Raw genomic sequence first — 22311 nt, forward strand, 5'->3', positions numbered from 1 at the left:
CAGGTGGTCACTAAAAGCATTTGAACATCAGAATGGATGTTAAATTTTGGGGTTCTTATTTCAACTGCTCTACATACAAAAATCCCTAGAAGCAAAAAAAATAAAAAATAAAAAAAACTTCAATAAATATGCAGAGACAAACATGATGCACGGTGTGATTTAAGAAACTCAGGTCTGGAGAGGCCAAGAGGGTTCCAAGCCAGCAGGTGTGGCCATGGGGAGACCAGGCTCCATCCCTTGGTGGAGGGAAGACAGGATGGGATGGCTTATGGTCAGGACACCCTCCCCCGCAGGATTTAGGGGCCCGGGGTCGGAGGTGTGAGCTGGGTCAGGTTATCTTGGGTGACCCAGTATGTTAACAGTGGGTCCTCCCATATGATAACTCCTGCTGGCCCATCCCTCCGACTGGTGCTTACTTGCTTACCTATTGCTGGCCCCTAAGTGGGCAGCAGGGGCCTGTGCCAGAAAGTTGGCTGACAGCCCTGTTGTGGCTAAGGCACACTCAGACCTGAAGGTCAGAGCAGCTAAGTGACCTGAACAATCCCACCCACACACCCTCCATCACAGACACAATGCCTTCACAGTGCAAGGTAACAAGATGCAGATTAATGAGTCAGTCCAACAGTCCACCACCTTGTGGTAGGACACACTGGAGAGGAAGGCTGCCTCAGTGGCTCTGCTGACATTTTCCCAGACTGAGAGGCCCAGGATTTGGCGTAAGTGGCTGAGATCAGCAGAGCCTTCTGGGGTTCAACGCTGCCCTGAGAAGCCCAAGGCAGTTAGTTCCTTCCTGCCTTCAGAGAGCTGAGTGGGGAGAGGGTGTGGGTAGCCTAGCAGCTGCCAGGAAGCAATCCCCTATCTTCTGGCACCCTGAGTTGGACTGAGGAGGATTTCCTACCCTCTCCACTGCTTCCTACCCCACAGTGGGGATACTAACAGGGGTTGGGAGCTGGTGCCAACATAGGAGTCTTAGCTCCTGCTCATTCAGCTCTGTGATCTGCATCCCACATGAGCACATACACACACCCACGCCTACAAGTACGTGTATCTTCATGGCCAGATGGTGCAAAGTCAAGTTTCATAGGTTTGGAAGCTGACTTCCTGGGTCCCCGAAGACCCTTGACCAGAGAGGCCCAACTGTCTGAAGGGTAGACACACTGCAGAGAAAGGCAAGCTGGGAAGCATGGTGAGATGTTTTGTTCCCAACATGTGCCATTTCTTCCTTCCAATTTTGGGCATCTGGCCTCTGGAAGCTGCCACGACTGAGGAAAGGCTCCAGATGGAAGTGGCGTGGCGATGCCCCAGTGGTATAGCTCCCCACACTGCATCCTCTGCCCCTGGGGCAGGAACAATCAGGACCCAATACTTCACTTCCCACCCAGATAAGAACCCCCTGTAGGCATGACTCAGATGTGTCCAAAGGACTAGCAGAACAAGTCCACTTACAGGCTGGCTCTGGAAAGTTTGCTCCAACATCCCACTTAGTGCCTTAGGACTTGGTACCAGGTCCTAATAAGGCAGGAACAGCTGGTTGGCTCCTCTGGGGAGCATGGGAATTGATCCACATACTCCCCAGGAACTTGGAAGCTCTGGACAATCAGGAAAGAAGCCTGAGATGCCCACGCCAGCACATGTCCGAGGAAAGCTCAGTGCTATTTGGGTGGAAGTCAGGAATACAAAGGGCCCCTTCGGTACTCCAAAAAGCTGGGCAGTCCTCTCCAGGGCCTCACAGGAGGCTGGCCAGGCTGGTATTGGGTCCATTCTGAGCTTGGAACTGCACCGGAGGAGGGCCATCAGTCCACTGCAGGGGAGAAGGCACAGCTGAGTTCCTCCCTGGGGTAAGCACCAGACACAAGTCTGTGCCTGGAATGCCACCCTCCTTGGCTAGCCACCCAGTCAGGGTCCACACGCTCCAACCAGGTTCATTAATCCATGGGAAACAGCCTGAACTGCTTTCATCTGAGGGGTCCCTGAGGTTGAGCTGGGTTTACAGGAGATATGAGGGTAGGTGACAGCCAGTGTGTTCTTCCCTTCCTAGGGTGGGTGCCCTAGGGCTAGGCTAGGGGAGATGTGCTCTGTCCCAACTGCCCTACCGTGATGAGGTTGTGCTCAGGGAGACTGCAGGCCTCAATGTGGTCCTGGAGCAGCTGCTGGGAGAAGTTCTGGTGCATCTGGGCAGCTTCATGGGCGTCCATGGTGTTCCCGCAGGCCTTGTTCAGGTCTGAGTAGGACATGAACATGTGGATCACCTGGCCCACCCCACCCCACACCTTTCCCTGTGGTTATGGCAGAGTCCTAACAGGTGTCAAACCTTGGCACCACCTGGAAGTCACTCGTGCCCTCCTGAATCATGTATCCCCAGAAGCAGATGAGCAGCAAGGTACACAGAACATAGATGGCTGTGGAACAGATTCCGAACCTCTAGAAGTTGGTTCGAGCACGACCCCAGTGCCCACTTCTGAGGCAAAAGGACCAGAGGCTCACCCAGTCCCCTCCCATGGGCAAGACTTTGAACCCTCCATTTCACTCTGTAAACAGGGAGTAGCAGTTACATCAGAGACATCTGCTGCACACCTGCCTGCATCCAGGGTGCCAGGAGTTCATAGCCCAAATCTACCATGCATAGAGACCAGACTCTTGGGTCCAAGTCTGAATTGGACCCTGCATCCTGCTGGCACTGTGAAGTAGCCCAGCATACAATGTCCCCTAACAGCCTCCTAAAGAGACTGGAAGTATGCTGAACTGGGACCTTGGCCTTCAGCAGCCCCAACTACTGGGAAAACACACGCACTCACCTCTCAGCAGGGCAGATGACCACAGCTGCACGGACATGTCAGGGATTTTGCTGGCCAACTGCATGGCAGGCACCACCATGTTGTTACTCTCCTGTCAACCAAGAATAGTTGGGGGAGGGGTGCTGGTATAGGCCCAAAATGTGGTCTCCAGTAGCCTAGCAAATTCTGATCCTTCTTCAGAGTTCATCGCCAATGGTCCTCTCTGAAGAAACTCCTCAACCAACTCAGGAAAAAACAAGCTGTCCCCACCTCTTAGTTATGCACCTGCTTCCTCACTGGGGCAGGGCTGGTCATGGGCAACTCTGGCCTTTGCCTCTTTCTAACTAGAGAAAAAAGCACTGGTGGTAGTCACCTCTAGACTCTGATCCGAAGCCCACTATAAATGCAGATCTGGGGCCCTGGGGACTGGGAGGAGGCAGTGATTAGGCCCAATGGGGGTAAGAGGGCTGAACAGGCAGGGAGCATTCTCGCTACTCACTTACTCACCTGGGAGGCTACCAATACACATGGGGTGAAGGGCTACATTAATCCTTCAGTGTTCAATGCATCCCCCCATGCCCCTATATCTAGGCTGTGCAAGTGAGTGACTCTTCCTTGCTGAATATTATGGGGTTGGGATGAGATCATCAAAAGGCATGGGTGGTACCTCCTGCACCACGTGGGCCTCCTGCCCACTGGCCTAAGCCCTCACCCTATGATTCCCCAACACGTAGAAGATGTGGCCCAGGAGCACAAGGGAGCAGGCTGTCAGCCGGTTCAGGTCTTCTGCATTGGACATCTTCAGAGTCTCTCGCAGAAACCGCCTAGGCAAGGAGAATATGCTGAGTCCCAGCAGGACATCTTCAGGGAGGGGAAGGAAGCATCAGCATAACGGCCCTATGCAAAGTCCACCTGGTGGTGGGGCAGAAGGCCCAACACTGAGTACTTACTTGGCCTCATTGTAGCGTCCCTGAAAGAAGGAGAAAAGCCCACGTACGTAGAAGGCTGCTGCTCGGAGGCAGTGGGAGCTGTGAGAAAGAGCAGAGGTTTGTGAAAGGTTTATAAAAGCAGAGTTACAAAAGATGAAGGCGAGTGGTTGCCAAACATCAGGGCATAAGAGCACTCACACTACTTGTAAGAGCAGAGACTAAGTAAGAGTTGTGGGACTGGGTGCAGATGCCTACCTGACAGGAAAGCTGTGGTCTGGGTTGATCCTCTCCAGCAGGCTGTAGAGCTGTGAGGAAATGCCAGTCAGCATCTTTCTGCCTCTTTGACCACTAGTATGGCTACAACTGACCGCTGGTACCCTCACCCAATCCCACACCTAAGCAATCTTTCTTACTTCCCAGGGAAACTTGGTCTTCAGTGGAAGGGTCAGGTGGGGGACCTCCCAGTGCAGGAGAGAGTGTAGGGGTGCTAGGCAGTGTTCTGCCCTTGTCTTTCTATAGTCAGAGGGTCTAGAGTGAGGAAGTAAGGTAGGAAGGTTGGCTCACATGGGCCTTTTAGGTAGGGTTTATTTAGAACTCTGGGGGCCTTAGGAAGCCCGATAACATTTTAGCGTCATGACTCTCTGGCTGTCAGGTGAAGCCAGTGTTAGGGGATTAAGAATATGAATGGACTGAGGTATCTCCTGATGTCTCCATATTCCCCCCAGCAGACAGACGTGCGGTATGGGAGCAAACACAAAGGGGAGCCAAACTTTTTTTTTTTTGAGCTGAGCTCTTTTTGACCCACCACCTGGCCCTGCCTGTTACTTCCTAAGTGCCCAAGCAACTGGAAAAGCTTTCTGCTCTCAGCTGCCAACATGTGACCCATTTGTGGTATGGGAATCATCTAACCTCTTTGAAGACAAGAGATGACAGTGGCCTGGACTACAGCAAAAGCCATGGGGGTAGAGAAAAGTGGATGAATATGGAGGCAGGAGTCCAGGTTGGGCAGAGGCCAGACTGGGGGTCATGTCTCCCAGGGCAATCTGGTATCAGGGCACCTCACCTTCCCCAACCTCAGAAGAATGGGAATCAGGACAACTTAGGAGATGAGCCCAGACTACTTCCTTTCTTGCTACGATCTGCTCCTCAGAACTGTATCATGAAGCCTCAATGACCTGAATACACACTTGTGGTAAGAGATTTTTTTTTTTCCTGTGGGATTCAATATAGTCTAGTTCATTTTCAACAGGGAGAAGTATAATCTGGCTATGGAGCATTTCTGTCCAGACTCATCTCCCAACCCAGGCCCTGTTGGAGGCAGATACTCTGGGCCTGCTGAGGTCTGGTGCCCTGGACAACTCCCACCCTAAATAAAAAGTTGAGAGAAAGGATACCAAACATGAAGCATGTCACCTACTACCTCTTGGTGTCTATTTCCTTCCCGTATATACACACTCGCCAGGTTGGTCACAATGAAGGCCCACAGCTCCTGGTGGTTGGTGAGCTGGAGTAAGAGACATGGGGTGAAGGGTCAGGTCAGGAATAGCCATATCACACTACATACACAGAACCACTCACGCTCCAAACATTCCATCACTCTTACTTTGGAATCTATCCTTTTTTGTTTTAGATGCATTCCTTTCTTTGCCTCTTAAACCCAAGGACAGTTTTTTTTTTTTAAAGATTTATTTACTGGAAACCTCCCTGGTGGCACACTGGGTTAAGGCACAGCACTAGGAAGCTAGTCGCAGCCACTTCAGCATGAGTTTAATCCCCAGCTGGGGGACTGACCCACAGGGCGCGGCAGACCTCTTCTGTCTTGCCTGCTGCTCCCCTCAGAAGTGTACTTTGTCAATCTGCCTGTTCCACTCCCCACTCTATCTCTGGTGAATCCTCTCACTGTCCCTGCATCTCTGGCCTGTACCAGTTTTTTTTTTTTTTTTAAAGATTTATTTATTTATGCATACAGAACTGGGGTACAGGCCAGAGGCTCGGGGCGGTGAGAGGCTTCACCAGAGACAGAGTGGGGAGCAGAACAGGCAGATCGACAAGGTACACTGCTGAGGGGAGCAGCAGGTGGGTCAGGAGAGGTCTGCCACACCATGTGGTCACCTCCGGGGCAGGCGGGAATCGAACTCATGTGGAGGTGGCTTTAGCTTCTCAGTGCAGTGCTCCAACCCGCTGCGCCACCAGGGAGGGCCCTGTACCAGTTTTTTTAAAAATTTATTTATGCATACATAACCTCACCCTCCCTCCCACTGGGGATGGAACTTGTGCTGAAGCAGCTGCGGCTAGCTTCCTAGTGCTGGGCTTTAACCCACTGCACCCCAGGGAGGGCCCAAGGACAGTTTTTTTAAAAAAATTATTTATACATACAAGAACTGGGGTGTAGGTCAGAGATGTGGCAGGTAAGAGAATTCACTAGAAACAGAGTAGGGAGCAGAACAGTTTATCTACTGAGTACACTGCTGAACAGAGCAGTGAGTGAGACAGGACAGGTTTGTCACACCATGCAGGTTACCTTGTTGGCTGAGGATCAAACTCATGTTATATTGGCTAGTGAGAGCCTGAAAGTGCTATGTCTTTAACCCCTGTGCTACCAGGGAAGCCTGGGACAGTTCTTTTTGTTACAAAAGACAACCATGTTATGAAAAATGTAGTAAACAGAAGAACCACAACACCTGATCCTGATCTTAGAACATGTGACAGTTTGATCTATTTTCTGCTTCTCTCAGAACTGAGAACCGAGTGGCCCCTCCCTTACCCAGCAGTTGGTGCCCTGTGGGGCTCTGGTCTATGTGTTCTTAGTGTCCCATCTGAAGGGTGGCCTGAGGCAGTAGGAGACTAGAAATGCCATCAATGGCTGGTGATGGACAGACAGTTGTCTCAGGCTCTTGGGAAGCAGGAAAAGCCAAGAGGGACTGATCTGAGTGGCCCAGACCTTGGCCAAGGGAACTTAGGAAACGTAGAACCTTCATGCAGGGTCTAGCACTTGCTTAGGAGGCCCGGGGGTTCTTACACTGTGAGTCTGTCCTGGGAGTGAGTACTAGAACGAGCCGGAGGTTAGGAGCTGGTTCTGCACTTCCCATGTGGCTGGTTGAAGTGCTCAACTCCATCTCAGCCAGTGGGCAAGACACTACAAAGTACATATCCTTACAAAGTTTTGGAATTTTGATGTCAAACCAAATTAGTAGCTTGTGAGAAGTGAGACAAGAGAACTTAGGGGGCCACATAGTTAACAGCAGGCAAAAATGGGGTGGGTGTGGGGGTTCTAGCACCACTGCAGTGGGTAGTGAGAACCAGCTGGAGGAACACAGGTGAAGGGAAGGGCCCGAAAGGGTGGGAAGGTGCCTTACCACTAAGCACACTAGCATGCTGCCAACAGGCCAGGGTTCCTATGCATCTCTGAGGCCAGGAGCAGGGGTGCAGTACTCATACTATGCAGAGCAGTGATGCCACCTTGGCTCAACTCAGGGAGTAAAGAGTTCTGAAGGGTCTCTTGAGGGGAAAGGGGAGCGCCTCATTTGACAGGGCACACATAGCACCCCAAGTGATCTTGTATGAGTCCTAGTCTTCCCTAGGAAGGTAGCTAGCCTTCTCTCCCCATGAGGATGCTGAGGACAAAGTGGGGATATTGGTCTGATCCCAGAGTGAGTCATGCAAAGCTGGGATCTACCTTGGAATTGGAGGCCACAGCCTTGGGTTGGGTTACTGTGGACAAAATGGAACAAGCCTATCCCAAGGCAAGCCTGAGACCAGGACATCTCACAGCTGAGCTCCTTCCTGACCTGGCAGGACAGGTGTCCTCTACCTGCAGAGCACCTGTGTTGGGTGGTACAGGGTTAAGCCTGTGCCTTACATGCTGGGCTCAAGTGCCAGCTCTGTCACTGACCATGGGACAATTCCAGAGAGCCTGTGAACCAAAGAGTGACTAAGTATCTTATGCTGTGACAAGAGTCAAGGCCAGCCTGGTGTGTTGTGCAGGGAGCTGGAAATCAGGAGTGAAACTAAATGAACTAGCATCCAGCCCATGTAGTGTTCCTGTGTCTGTTCCTGGGTTGGCTCCCTGCTCTCAGCTATCCTGTCACTCTGGGCTGCCAGCACTAGCCTTGTCTCCATATAAGTAGCACAGGACCTACCATGGAAAACCCTGGATAAAGGATGAGCCACAGTCATGATCAACCTCCCGTAGAATGTCCCAGTGCAGGCTGCTGACTGCAGTTTTATAAAACTCTCATCCACACCACAGACTGTGCCTGACTTCTCACTGAGCCCACCGCCCACCGCTCAAAGTGCTGGCTGGTACTTTACCCGCAAGGCTGTGGTGAACTGGGCTTCTGCGTTGTCCATGCAGTTGACCGAGACACAATATAGGCCCTGGAGGAAGAAGGTGCTGAGGGCTTTGGGCCATACAGCTCACCCGCACGTTGGGAGCTTGGCTTGGCCATATGGCTGCACCTGGATGAACTTGACAAGCAATTACTAAGCCAGCTACATCTGAGCTTTATCCTAAATCAAGAGGCAAAAAGACAATATACAAATACTGCCTGGGTCCTATGTCTACTTATACTCAAGATGCTTGTCAGAACAAAACTCACTGGGATGTTTCCAGATCTGCCTGGTATGGCAGTCCCAAGGGTACTTCCGCGCTTAGAATGGACCTGGCAGGTGGTCCCATACTCACCAGCAGTGTGTGCAGCTGTGCAGCATGGTTGGAGAAGAGCCGAGGAGATTGCTGGCATAGTTGGCAAACCTGGGAGATCTGCCAGAGAGAGCATAATCTCATGTTGACCTGTGACGAATTGGTGTTTTGACAGTACTAGGGAGAGACCCTATGGCTGAGGGATGTGCCCATGTCCTGCCCTCCCCTTCTTGGGCACAAAGCCACAGGAGATATCCTATTGTCCTTGTTAACAGTGCTCTTCGTTGGCCACCTTCCTTCTCCCCTCTTCCCAAATTGGGTCTCATCATATAGCACCTTTGCCTACTCAGGATGGCAGGCATGAAGTGACAGACCCTGGGGGAGGAGAGGCCAGATTTCTAGACCCACATACTTTGGGTATATGAGCTTCCAAGGGAAGGTCTGTTTGGATTTTGTACAGATTAATCTGAGCACTTGTGGCTACTATATTACAGCATGGTGACTTGATAACAGACGCTGACCTGAGGCCCACGTGCACAGGGCAGACTCTTACTGTTTCTGGCCTCTGTGATCCAGTGACCTGTAGCTGTCTGCACCTCAGGTCCCTCACCCCAACGGCTACCATGTGCACCCTCTGTGGCATTACCTCCTGCAGCGCAGTGGCCTTGTGACCTGTGACAAGCCTGCACATGATGATGTGTTCCAGCAGGATCACTTGGAAGGATGACAGGATGGGGCTGCAGTCCAGCACTGAGGACAAGCAGTAGGGTAAGCGTATGGCAAGGCACTAGGAGCCGTGGCCCCACCCACGTCCTGGGGCACATGCCTCCTACCTGCCTCAACCACACCAGCCACTCGGCTACTTGCTCTTTGGCAATGACCGAGCATCCAGTCCATGCAGTCCTATCAGTCCCTGCTGCACCCTCCAGTGAAAGGTCATCTCCATACTCACCACCTTTTAGTGCCCACTGTTCCCTCTCTACCCAAATAGGAAAGATGGATGACAGCCAGGCTTGGGCAACCAAAATGTTTTATCAGAGATTGTCTGCCATCCTCACCCCACCCAACCTAGTAAGATTCTAAAAAGGCTGAAGTTGCCCAGAGTGAGGCCACTGACAACTCTGCAGCAGTGGGGACCCTCAGTTGCTGGCCACCCTGAGCAGCTGTCTTCATGCTAGAAGCAGACAGCAAGCACAACCCTTTCCCAAATTGCCAGGGGAAAGATCCATGATCCCAAAAGATTTTGGTTGCATGGTCTCGAATTCCTGTCCTCCACTTCTCCCAGGCAGTGTGACAGCACAGGTGACAGAGTCAGGGAGATATCCCTCGCCCCACAGGATGATCAGTCATACATCTAGGGAGAACCCATAATCTCCAGACAAGTTTTATTACTCAGCAAGAACTGAGTTCCAATTCTGGCATGCTTTATGAGACCCCACACATCACCTGAGTTAGTTGTGCACTACCATCCTGCAGGCCCACATGGTCCCCTACCTCTCATGACCATCTGTACAATAAGGTCACAGGATTGAGAGGGCACAAGATCCCTGGTCAGGGGTCAAGGGCCTGGCCTGGCCTGCTCTGATCCTGGGTTACCACCAATGCCAACAGGGAAAACAAGCCCATAGGGCAAGGGTTCCTGCTGGGATCCTCAGACCCAGCAGGCCACATGGCCACACAACCAGCAAGCCTACTAACTCTTCAGTTTCTCCAGCTGCATGAGGGCCTTGTCTGTATACTTTTGTGCCTTCTCCAGGTAGCCAGCCTGCATGGAGTGCATCACAGTCACCTGAGATAAGAACAAATGGTGTCAGTGGGACTTTCTCCTTGTCCCGCCTCTTGCCTCACTGGCCCTACCCAAGACTCACCAGGTAGACAAGCACACACATGTGCTCCTTAGGCAGCCAGTGAAAGAGGTCAGCAGGGTTGCTGGGCAGGATCTCATCATCATGCAATGTGGAGATGGTCTGGATGCACTGTTGCAGCTGCTTCAGGCATGGCTTCACACTCTTTACCTGCAGCGGCAAAGGCACTGAACAACGTGCCATGTGCACCTGAGCCCTGCTTGCTCCACAGGTGCCAGGGGTCACTTCCCCAACCACCCTTCTGCCCCTCGCCTCCAGGAGCTCCTGCTGTGCGCACCTACCACATGGGTCAGCTGGGTCACAACTATGGAGGCTCTGCTGGCTTACACCACAGCCCGGGAGAAGCCTGTTTAAAGACTGCCGTGTGTTTTCTCCTTGCAGTGACCCCAAGGGAAGGATAAGGTTGGACAGGAGGTGGTTAACTTTAGGTAACAGGACAGCCCAGAAGTCTTGCAGGCACTGTGATTTCATACATAGGCTTCTGCAGAGAAGCCTTGTCCAAAGCTCCACAGGCAGTCTCTGAGCCTTCAACACTCTGGAAGAATCTGCTGTGTTCCTATACACTAAGCACAGAACTCCAACAGGAAAAGGAGGGTGTGGGTAGAGGAAGCCCCTGTTGGGGGTTTTTAGAATATTTGTTGCTGCCTGGTGGATAGTATGGAGTCATGACTCTCAGTCTTGGCGGACCCTGATTCTCTGCACCCTCTGCTCCCAAGGGCACAGGACATAGAACTAATTACGGTATAGGGAAGCTGAGCTCTAAACGACAGGCACATGGCATAACCGAGTAGCAAGAGGCTACCACAGATTTGTCTTGGCCTAAGGCTCAGCTGCACCCCACCTACACCCAGTGTTCCCTATGGGAGGTGCTACACACCTGCCCAGCATCCAGGTAGTGGGTCACCTGGAGCACCAGGAAGAAAACACGCAGAGACTCCTTCTGGATGGGGTTCCCTTGCCAGTTCTCCACTATCTGCCCGCACAGGGTGAGCAGTGGGTGGACTTCCTGCAACTTGCGCTCCATTAGCAGTAACTGGGGAGAGAGAAGCATAGGTGAGGAAGTTCTTCAAGGTATCCAGGACTGTCAGTGCCTGCCCTCCACCCCCACCCCACAAACCCCAGCACTGTGCAAAGATGATGCCAAGTGAGGTGGGAACCTGGTACAGTTAGCTGCTGCTTCTGCATGAATCCTACACCCTGGAATCCAAACCTTGCCAAGGGTAGGGTCCTGGCCTGTGACTTACCATCCCTTTGCTGAGCAGGAACAATGCTCTGGAAAATAAAGAGGGGGCGTTAGTGTGCTAAGTCCAGTGCCTCCTGGGAAGACGGTACAGCCTCAATGTTTATAGAGACCTACAGTTTTTCCTCAAAGAAAAACTGAGTAGATGATAATGGGGCGTAGTGAGGTATGTCCTATTCATAAAACAGCTCTACTATCTTATTTCATTCATTCATTCATTCATTCATTCATTCATTCATTTAGCAGGGGCATGGTTTAAACTCATGTGGCTTGAAAGCCTAGAAGATATAAATGGTGCTCATCATGTAGGGGCAGTTACAGAAAGGGCACCAAAATTCACTTTCAACATAAGCCAGAGGCTCTGCAATAGTGATTCCCAGGAGGGAGAGGGGACAAGACAGAGTTAAGTGGGCAGCCTCTGGCACCTGATTCTGATTCTCTATTTCCTTGCCTGTGGCTTTCAAGCCCTCTGGTTCCTGAGAGTTAAGAGGATGAATTTGGGAAAATGAGGTACCTCAGCAATTCCCACACCCATCCCCCCTCCAACATCAGCAAGAGACATGACAAAAAAGGGTATTTTTTAAAGTTTAGAAAAAAGCCAAAATAGTGGAGAACAGCTGTTCAAGTAGAGCCTATAGGTCCTCAGTCTGTTCAATATCTAAGAGCTGTCTGTCAGTCTGCATGGAGCCCCCCAGAAAGTGGGTGTTCTCCCCATTATATAGATAAAGGCAGCTGAGGTAGGGAGGTCATGGCATCCTAGCCTACCCCGCCGCTCCTCAAGGTTATCACAGAGCATGTATACCCCAGGATCTGCCCTCTGGAGTTCAGAAGGGAATCAGGGGCCATTTTGTGCCAAAGACTTAAAAATGGCCAAAGACTTAAGACTAGCTTCCAGTGACAGAACTTTGCAGAATCCCAATGTACACAACAGAACAAGAACACTACTATTTGGCACTTGTTTACTACATAGGGGGTCTTTGGTAGAAAAGTACAAACTGGAGTCCCTCACAAACGGTCAAAGTGCCAATGGCCTCTGACTTGACTCAAGGGCACCTTCTTCCAATGATCTAATCAAGTTAATGTGTCCCTGCTTTACAAAAACTGATTCCTGTTTGTCTCTAAAAGAAGCTGGGTCCCCTGAGCAGGATACACAAAGGTTGTCTACAGGAACTGCCAAGCAGGTAGGTACTCTGCAGGCACTGCCAAGCACGATGCTGCCAAGTGTGGTACAGTAAATGACAGAATCACCAGAAACATGCAAATTTCCGTGAGGTAACCCTCCAACACTGACTTTATGAATTGATGGAGGAAGAGGTGTCTTTTTAGGGGTGAACATTTTATTTGTATGTCCGTATCACGTTGAACTGCCTTTCTATTTGACACAGGAACAAGACAGACAGCTCTTCCAGGTAAGAGTGGGGCAGGAAATAGTGCCTACCGGGTATACTCGGATCCCACCACTCGGGCATACTCAGCCCCCACGCCCAGGAGGTCACATGCTGACACCAGGTCCTTTTCAAGAGTGTGCAGTTGCTGAAAAGAAGAAAGCGATGACCCTGGATGCACAAGGTACCTGCTCTTATTGCTTGGCTCACAGGTTAAACTGTATATCCCATACATCATTATGATGGTCTTAGCATCAGTTCTGGACTAAATTAACCAAATTACCTCATCACCATTAACTGCTTTGATTACAGATGCACTTATCCACAGCACAGCTATTTCAGCTTAATCCTGGCACTGAAATGCCCCCGGGCTTAAGTGAACATAGGCCAAAGACAACACCAGGAGGGAGAGGACCGAGCAGGCCTTGGGGAGATGGCTACTTCCCACCAATCACTTGCTTGTTGTTTGTCAAGTCATGCTGGGAGGTTTGTGGCAGACAAAGGCTGGAGGGGCTATACGAGCAGCTAAGAGAAACTACCAAGTGCCCACCAATTAATTCAGTCAGTATGTCCAGGCGTCTGCTGCTCCAGCTCTCCCCTTGCCAGTTATACCCAAATCTAGCCAGCCCCCATACTCACAGCCAGCTGAAAGAGCAGGCGGCAGTGCCAGTATGGGGTCTGCTGGGAGATCTGGATTGCCTTCCGAAGCAGTGGCTTTGCTGCATCAACAGAATTCTGAAAGGAAACAGGCAGGTTTGGGGAGGAAAAAACAAGTCGGTAGCAGCTGTGGTGCCAGAAGGCCACTCCTGTTCTCTCTCAGAAGGTTTGTAGGCTGCCAATTTATTTTATTGGGGAAAAGAGATTTTTATTGGCCTTACCAGCTATGAACTTTTTGCATCACTCTTAAAATTACTCCCTTTTCAAATAAACAAAGTAGCTTCAGTTCAAAACAGAACAGTAGAATTGGATGACAATCCCCACTTTTCCTTTTCTGCAATCAGTGAGGGATAGGGCATGAGACCATATCCCTGCTGCCCAGGCCTCATGCCTGGCCACTGCTCACAATGGGAAATCAGGACCCAGATTACGAAGGTTAGCTGCATGGATTTATTTGGAACAGATTATCTTTAGCTTAGGACAAGGATGTTTGTTCAATGCTGGGTAGGAAAGATTCTGCTGGTTCTCATTAGCAAGTGTTTACCTCAATGCTTGTGCTAGTGCACAAAGTAGAAAAATAATGGCAAGTCTTAATGACCACCCCACAAGACCTCAATTTATAACTGTCCCTTCACTATATGGAAAGGGAACTGGCTTTCAGAAACCTTCCTTTAGTCTTACCTCTTGACAGTACAATTCAGACAGAAGACTTGCCGCTTCAAACTTAACATCTTCAAATTGTGGGATCTTGTGGCATCCAGTTAAGGAAGTAGAGAGACTGCAAAGAGGTCAGTTTAAAGGGGCCACACCCAGGGTTCCTACACTGGAGAGGTTTGCTGGCTGTGAAACCCAAATTCACATATTTCCCAGCAACCCCCTATAGGAATGGAGCTCAATGCAGGGCATAAAGAGACCCACGGAGATGACACCCAGGGGAGACTGCTGATCTGTGGGACAGAGGTTAAATGGAGAGGTGGTCGTATGTGGGACTTTAGTCTATAACACATTCTTTTTATCCAAGGAGCATTTCTTAAAGGAATCCATAGCAACAAGACAAGGATACTTGCTGTGAAATCAACCACTGAAAGAAAAAGAGAAACGGATTATTTTCAGCCAAACTTGGGCACCCATTCAATGGCTCCACTCTGTCTTATACAAGTTTTCTAGCCACTGAAGGCTGCAGTTATTAGTCCAGGACGAAGGTGATTGAGGGGATGGCTCACCTTGCCTCAGTTTCAGAAGAAACAAGCACAAGTTTCCCTATTGTTTGGGCCTCTCTGTCCCCAGAGCACTTCCTACTACTATAGAGAGCGGCTGCTTCAAAAGAGGGAGGAGAGTGGGCCCAGGTGCCACTCACTGTAGTACAGTAAGTCAGGAAAGCATGGCACAAGTTAGCAATGCACTGGAGCATGGGTCTGTGGCTATAAATCCTTCCTGGAGAAATGACATTTAGCAGACCCTTGGAATGAGCCTGAAGGCGAGGGAGAGGCACTCCAGGAGGGACAGTATGGGTAGTTCCTGGCTAGTTCGCCATATGGACCAAGGTCTGTGCAACCAGACAGGATTAAACCCATACCTGGCACTGTTACTGCTGACCTACCCATTCCACAAGCACTCACAGGGCTTTGGAAAGAAGGCAGCTGAAAAGCACATCAGGAACCAAACAGACATCCTGACAGAGAATGAGGGAGTAGGACTGGGCCTCAAGGGGTGAAAAAGTATGGGAAGTGATGAGGGGGACCCAGGCAAAGAAGTGCTTCTGGCATAGAAGAGCCTGTAGAAAAGTTTCAAGAAGGTCATTGAGGGAGGTGAAGCTGCTGAGTCCCTGTGGCACCAAGTAGCAGTAATTGTGGGCAACAACGTCCCAAGTCATCCTGGGGCCAGACCCAGTGGGAGACAGGAAACAAAAGCACACAGCCAGAGGCTGTTTTAAGAACATTGTAGATGTAGCACATAGAAGGCCCAGGGAGGAGGAGCCAGAGGCTGACGGCTTAGCCAGCTGCAGGCCAGGTAAAGAAGTGAAGTCTGGAAAGTCACAGCTGAGGTGGAAGACTTGGAGCTGCCAGCTCAGATCAGCTGCCTGCAAGACACAGGTGGGTCAGGAGGGGGAGCCACAGGAAAAAGAAGAGGACAGACAGAAGTGGGGAGTGAAACAAGTAACTGAGAAAGAGAGGAAGAAAAAGATGGATGCATGAATGATGGACAGATGTAATTACACATAATTAGGTAGACAGGCAAGGCAAAATAGGAAGAGAAAGTAAGAGTGTGAGAAGAGATGGTGAGAGAGCTCTTAACACCTCTGGCTTCTATTTCTTTCATACATGTATGAAAATGTGTATAATCCAAGAAAAAGGCACTCTGCAGTCAGCCCAACTGTTCCCTCTTAAGAGCCCTCTGCAGCAGGGACAGGGTCAGTACCTGAAGCTAAGAACATGGAACCGAAAGTTGTTCAGTTGGAAGCCAACTGTGGGGACAAAGGGGGAAATAAGGGAACAGCACACAGCCCAGCTCCAGTCACATGTGATGTCACAGAGTTGGGAACTGGACATGTCAGACATGCTCTCTACAAAAGCTGCTGTTCTCCACCAGGAAGGCCAGTCCAGCAAAAGAAGCACCTGTGGGCCCCCCAGAAACTGTAGTTGGAAAGCAAGGCTGGGACATGCTAACGTTTTGCTTAACCTCAAGATTCCTTGCTCCTGATTTCACCTCTGGCAGGGACTGACCTCGGACATGCTTAGGCGGGAGCCCCTGAGAGAGAACGCAGGTAGAGAGAATGCAATAACATGGGTGGACTGAGAGAATTACTAATGCTTAGTGAAATAAGTCACACCATTATGACTTCCCTCATATACAGAAAATAAAGAAATGAAGTAACAAACAAAACCCTAAACCCAAAGTCTTAGTTAAGAGAACAGAATGGTGGATAAATTGGGTAATAACGGTGGGTCAACTGTCAGGTGGTGGGTGGAAGGACTTTTAGTGATGAACACAGTACATGGGAAAGCCCATTTATAAGCCTATACCTCTGAAATCTACATAATGTTATAAACCAATATCACTCTAATTTAAAGGAAAGAGAGTGCAAGGCCACCACCAGTATTTCCATTCATCCATGCTCAGGCAAACAATCCAGCATGGGGACAAGATTTATTTTTATTTTTATTATCATTTTTTAAAGATTTATTTATTTATTTGTGCATACAGAACTGGGGTACAGGCCAGAGGCTCAGGGGCGGCGAGAGGCTTCACCAGAGACAGAGTGGGGAACAGAACAGGCAGATTGACGAAGTACACTGCTGAGGGGAGCAGCGGGCGGGTCAGGAGAGGTCTGCCACGCCATGTGGTCACCTCCGGGGCAGGGGGGAATCGAACTCATGTGGAAGCGGCTTTAGATTCTCAGTGCTGTGCTTTAACCCACTGCGCCACCAGGGAGGGCCTAAGATTTATTTTTTTTTAAAGATTTATTTTATTTATGTATCCAAGAACTGGGGTACATGCCAGAGGTATGGGTATGTGTGTGAGAGGATTCAAAAGAGAGAGAGTAGGGAGCAGAATAGGCAAACTGATTGAAATACAGTGCTGAGGGGAGCGGAAGGCAAGACAGGAGAGGGCTGCTGCACCACGTGGGTCAGCTCCCTGGCCAAGGAAAGAACTCATGCTACAGTGGCTGTGGATAGCTTCACTGTGCTGAGATTTAACCCTTTGTGCCACACCACAGAGGCCTCTGGGGACAATGTTTAAAGGCTGGGTAAATCTACCATCCACAGCTGACCATAGCCTGGCCTTGCCTGTGTCTGAGGTAAAGGTGACCCCATCTGTGTTACTGCTCCCTCAAAAGAGGTGAACTAGCTAATGTAGAAAGGGGTAAAACCTTTCTACTGTGTGAAGCATCTCCCCACTGCACAAGGCACTCTGCACTCACAATCAAGGACAACCCTGCATGCCTGCGTGTCCATTTCCCCAGAGTCTCAGCATGTGTGGGCTCATCAATGTCTCCTCACAGCAGTATCTTTTCATCCCTTCTCCTCTGGTACTTTTATGAACATCTATCCCATGACTCTTGGGTTGCTCCCCAGTGACAACAGATATAAGTGTGATAGTGGGCAGTTGTCTGCCAGCTCCCTCCAATTCTGACATGAGAGCTGGAGAAAGAACATAATTTTCCCCAGGCCCTTAGTGACCACGAACAAGTGGGTGTTTTGTTCAAAGGCTCAAGACGCACCCTTTTGGAAAGACCTTTTCCCCCAGCATCAGGTGTATTGGGAGTGCTGCCCTGGAGGGCAGAAGACAGGACACAAGGTGAGTGAGCAGCACATCAAATCCTGGAAATGCTGGTTCCTTAGCAGTCACCAGATAAAGTCCCATACCGCATCTCCTCATGGCACTGCATTCCCAGTGCCAGGAATGGACTGACAAAAAGGAGTTATAGAAATGGAAATAAAAATAATAAGAAGAGAGGGCCCTCGTTGGTGGTGCAAGAGATTAGGGTGTAGCACTGCAAGCTGGCCACAGCTGCTTCAGAGCAAGCTTGATCCCCGGCCTTAGAGGTGATCCACATGGCGCGGCAGACCTCTCCTATCTTGCCCACTGCTCCCCTCAGCAGTGTACTTCATCAGTCAGCCTGTTCTGCTCCCCACTCTGCCTCTGATGAAGCCTCTCACTGCCCCTGCACCTATGACTTGTACCCCAGTTCTGTATGCATAAACAAATAATCTTTATAAAAAAAAAAAATAAGAGGAGAAAACGCAGATCACTATCACAAAAATGCTTGACTCCGAGTTCTGCAAATGCAGGTAGGCATCACGTTCTGCCACGTAATGGGGCTGGAGTTCAGCAGGAGATAATGAAGGATCTGCTCCAGTTGTGACAGATGGCACAGAACGAACCCTTTTGGGTTTAAGAGAAAGGGAAGACTGAAACACATTGGGAAGGTGAACCACTGTCATACTTAACTTGGAAGCAGAATTAACAAGTGTCTAACCTTATAACTGCTTTCAGGGAAAGGCAGTTTTCTAGGGAGAACAAGAAAACACTAAAAAGCAGCCCAGACAGAGAAGCAAATGTGGTAGTAATTACCTGGAAAATAATAAACAATCCATTCCAGAGAAGTAGTATTTATTCTTCTGTGGCTGTCAAGCCTGGAAAATCTGAAGATGTACTTTCCAAGTCAAGGGATAAATAGGAGTGTGATCAAAAGCAAGGAGGAAGTAGATAAACGTTTAAATGCAGAGAAACCCATTCTCTTAATTCCAGAGGATACGCAAATGGCTGGCATAGAACTGGCTGCTTGAAAGACAGTGTGAAAGCAAAACAACAGAAGATCGAACATTCACACAGGAATATGTCTGCATCAAAATGAAAGGTACTAAGATGAAAATGAAACAACACAAATTGACAAAATCTCCAGAAACAGCTTAACAAATTCTCTAGTCAAGAAATTTCTAAGTAAAACAACATTCCTTATAATTCCAGGCTATTCACTCAAGGAGTCTCAGAGCAGTGATGGATTCTGATGACATATATCCACATCACCGCCAAAACCATTAGGAAAGGCTTGCAGGTAAAAGTGTCCCATCATGCATGTAAGAGTGACAGGACCTCTGAGCAGACCCAGGAAAGACAGGCAGGAACAACAGATCAATGGCTTCAATCTCAATAAAGTTGTTGAGCACAAGGAGAAACCACCATCCCCTCATGGGAATGCTTATGATTCTTTTGACTAATGAAGCAGATGCATAAATACTTCATACATTCCTTCTAGAAAGCTTATAAATACTGTTAAAGAGAAAGCTAGAAACTAGTACAACAGAGAGGTAAATAAATTTACCTATGTACACATTCACACGTACAAGTATATATAAATACATGTATACTTAACTACCAGGGAGGTTAGGTAGTCTCAGAGAGAAATGAAAATAACAGTTAGGTGAGTGCAGCACCAAGGTCAAAGGCCAACTAAACGTTTCATGTAAAGCATTTGTTAAGTTTGAGAAGGAAAGAATAGTAGTGGGAATAATCAAGGAGGAAATCATCAGAAATACTTGAGTCACTCACCTTTATTATTATTTTTTAAAGATTTATTGATGCATGCAAGAACTGGGGTACAGGCCAGAGGTGGGGGATGGTGTAAGAGGATTCACCAGAGACAGAGTGGAGAGCAGAACAGGTGGAGCTACTGAAATACTTTGCTGAGGGGAGCAGTGGATGAGACAGGAGAGTGCTGCTGTGCCATGTGGGTCACCTCCTTGGGCTGAGATCGAACTTGTGCTGTAGTGGCTGTGGAGAGTCTCTTGATGTTGTGCCTTAACCCCCTGCTCTACTAGAGGGCCCAAATCAGTCACTTGAAAAAAAAAAAAGGTGGGTTTTTTTAAAAAGTTTGGGTTAGTTCCTGAAAAGCAATCGGAGTATCTTTGTCCATTTGCTCTTTGAGACTAGAAACTAGCAAACCACATTTATAAGGAGAACAGATCATGATTCTATCTGATTTGGAAGGAATAAAAAAACATAACGTGTTGCAACACAAAAAGAGGTCACAAACCAATTGCAGAAGGCAGCAGAAAGAGAGGCACTTAAATTGAAATTTGGACAAAATCCTAGCAAGCAACAGCTAGAAAGAAATTACCAGTCTAATGTCAGCATGAGCTCTGTGGCTCTGGGGAAGACCACACAAAATTCAGGAGCCTATAAAAAATCAAGGGAAGGAACTTAAAAGGCTTAAGTTATGGATTCAAAAGCCAAGTGGGTAAAAGGGAGCAACCTGAGCTCTGACTGCTTCCTCTAAACAGGACTGAGTGGCAAAATTTGAGAATGATACACACAGCAACTATGAACCACTGCTAGAAATAGGTTAACTGCTTTCTTCAGCTCTCGGGATGAAGGAGACAAGGGAAGGGAGGTGGAAGGATTTGTTTTTAGTGCAGAAAGGAAAAGTTCTTTTGGCACATTTACAAAAGATCTGGCAGGCAAGTCTCCAGCTCACTCATCTAAGAAAAGGTGGGGCTTCTTCATTTGATGTCAGCTTTATGACTGCCCAGGACAAATTCTGATAAAGAATTTGGTCTCAACAGTGTGGGCTCTCCTTGAGACCCACCTGACACCCTAAGTGGTCTACCAAGCTTACTCCCTACTCAGTCAATTCTCTGCTCAAATGTTACTCTCAAAAATACTCATTCACTCCCTCTAAAAAAAATAGCTCCACACCAGCACCACCCCTTTTCTCTGGCACTTATTTTTGTGGTTCTTCTATCACTGTTTAGTCTTTGATTACATATTGATTATTTGCTTCACTCACTAAAATATAACCTTAGGTGGGCATTGCTGATTGCCAGCACCTAGAAGAGGTGTGAGGAAAACAAACTGCTGACAGGAAGAGGAAAACCTGACAAAAACAGTAACTGTATTTTTTGGCATAGAACCTGGCACTCTGAAGTCTAGGTTTGAGATGACTGTATTAACCTTCTTTCGGCTTTATACAAATCACTTCTCAGGCTGGTTCAATCCTGAAACAAGGAAGTTGATTAAAGATTGAAATCCCCTTCTAACTCTGTACAATCTGAAAACAAAGGTCTGAAATCCTCCAATTATTAGCCATGGGAGGGTTCGGATTTACCTCACATTAGTAAAAATTTAAGCTCTCATTATATTCCAGAGGTCCCTTCTTTAAACAGAATAAAGTCATGTAAGTGGAAAGGCACAGTGGGTCTGAAAGGAGTGTGGTGGTCGTGTGAGAAAAAGCTCCATAGGCAAAGAAAGGGCAGAGTGACTATGATCATCCCACAATCTTTGAAGGACCAAGATCATACGTTCAAGATGGAGGGGCGGGGGAGAAGAGGGTGGTCTGCCCGCTAAAGAGGATGAATTAGTGACGGTGGGAGGAAAAGCAGTCACCAGATGACAGGGAGATAGCAGGAGCTTCAAGAACGCCTGATATGGAGCAACTGGTCTTAGAATTCCAACGCCGCCACCCCCACCCCCTTACAGAGCCTCAGATGACTGTGCCTACTCAAGAGTACCTCAAATGTCCAACTACAGGCTCGGGATCTCTGCTTTGCACACTGCAAGACCCTCCAAACACACAGATCAGACTTTCGGATCCAGGGAGGGGAAAGTCATTCCAGGTTTCCTGAGACCAAACTTCAGATCCCCCAGGAATATTTGGACTGTCAACCTTCCCTTCCTCAATCCTGAGTCACTTCAGGAGGAGTCTGTGCGCCGAGAAGTTGGACCCACCGGCCCGTGTACCGGTGTGCCGAATCTCCGTGCCAACGCAGGAGATACTCAAAAAAACTTTTAAGCATTGGGAACACTGGTGCTCCTGAGAAGAAAACTCAGCAAACCTTGAGTGAAGTCCTTCTGCCCTGCAGCCACCGGAGACGTTAAGTGCCGTGTGGGGCGAGGCCCTGGGGTCCCCAAAGGCGGGCGGTGCCCCGGTCGGGCCCTCGGCCCGCACCACCCAGTGCCTCCCCGCTCACTGCCCGGCCCGCGCTCACCGCCTTTTCCAGGTGGCTGCGCGCCTGCTCGCTATTCTTGGTGTGGTGGTAGAGCACCGAACCAAGCTGCAGGTGCGTACGGGCCTCGATGCGCTGCGGCGGCTTGAAGGGGAACACGGCCTGCAGGCAGTGCACGCACAGGCGAATCTTGGGCGGGCTGGAAGTGCGAAAGTGCTCGGCAAAGCCCAGGAGCGCCAAATACCACGACTCTGCCGCTTCGGCCTGCGCCGCCTGTGCAGCTGCCTGAGCCGCCGCCACCGCCTGTGCCGCCATCTTGGCCTCCACAACAACAAGCCGCCCGCAGGGAGGCGGAAGCGGTGCGTGGGGCGG

General features: G+C 49.4%; 1 protein-coding gene across 1 annotated transcript; it reads right to left on the reverse strand.

Annotated features, from left to right (window-relative positions):
• Positions 1-1639: 1639 nt before the first annotated feature.
• MAU2 (MAU2 sister chromatid cohesion factor) lies at positions 1640-22285 on the reverse strand. The gene is made up of 19 exons (XM_004688585.2): positions 21982-22285; positions 14556-14573; positions 14174-14239; positions 13475-13570; positions 12889-12983; positions 11455-11482; positions 11088-11243; positions 10214-10360; positions 10044-10134; positions 8992-9095; positions 8388-8465; positions 8015-8080; positions 5121-5207; positions 3959-4008; positions 3725-3802; positions 3487-3598; positions 2796-2886; positions 2094-2221; positions 1640-1801 (listed from the first exon to the last, which is right to left on the reverse strand). Exons 1-19 carry the CDS (start codon positions 22252-22254, stop codon positions 1727-1729), a joined length of 1839 nt encoding a protein of 612 aa, XP_004688642.1. The 5' UTR covers positions 22255-22285; the 3' UTR covers positions 1640-1726.
• Positions 22286-22311: the final 26 nt, after the last annotated feature.

The sequence above is a fragment of the Condylura cristata genome, unplaced genomic scaffold (assembly GCF_000260355.1).
Source record: "Condylura cristata isolate star-nosed mole 26May11 unplaced genomic scaffold, ConCri1.0 scaffold00024, whole genome shotgun sequence".
Taxonomy (NCBI): Eukaryota; Metazoa; Chordata; class Mammalia; order Eulipotyphla; family Talpidae; genus Condylura; species Condylura cristata.

Coding starts and splice junctions, on each gene's coding strand:
- MAU2 (XM_004688585.2), bottom strand. CDS start 22,254: ATGGCGGCACAGGCGGTGGCGGCGGCTCAGGCAGCTGCACAGGCGGCG. Junction 8,081..8,387: donor CACAGCTGCACACACTGCTG/GTGAGTATGGGA, acceptor TTCTTCCTCCAG/GGCCTATATTGTGTCTCGGT. Junction 2,887..3,486: donor ACGTGTTGGGGAATCATAGG/GTGAGGGCTTAG, acceptor CTTGGTTGACAG/GAGAGTAACAACATGGTGGT.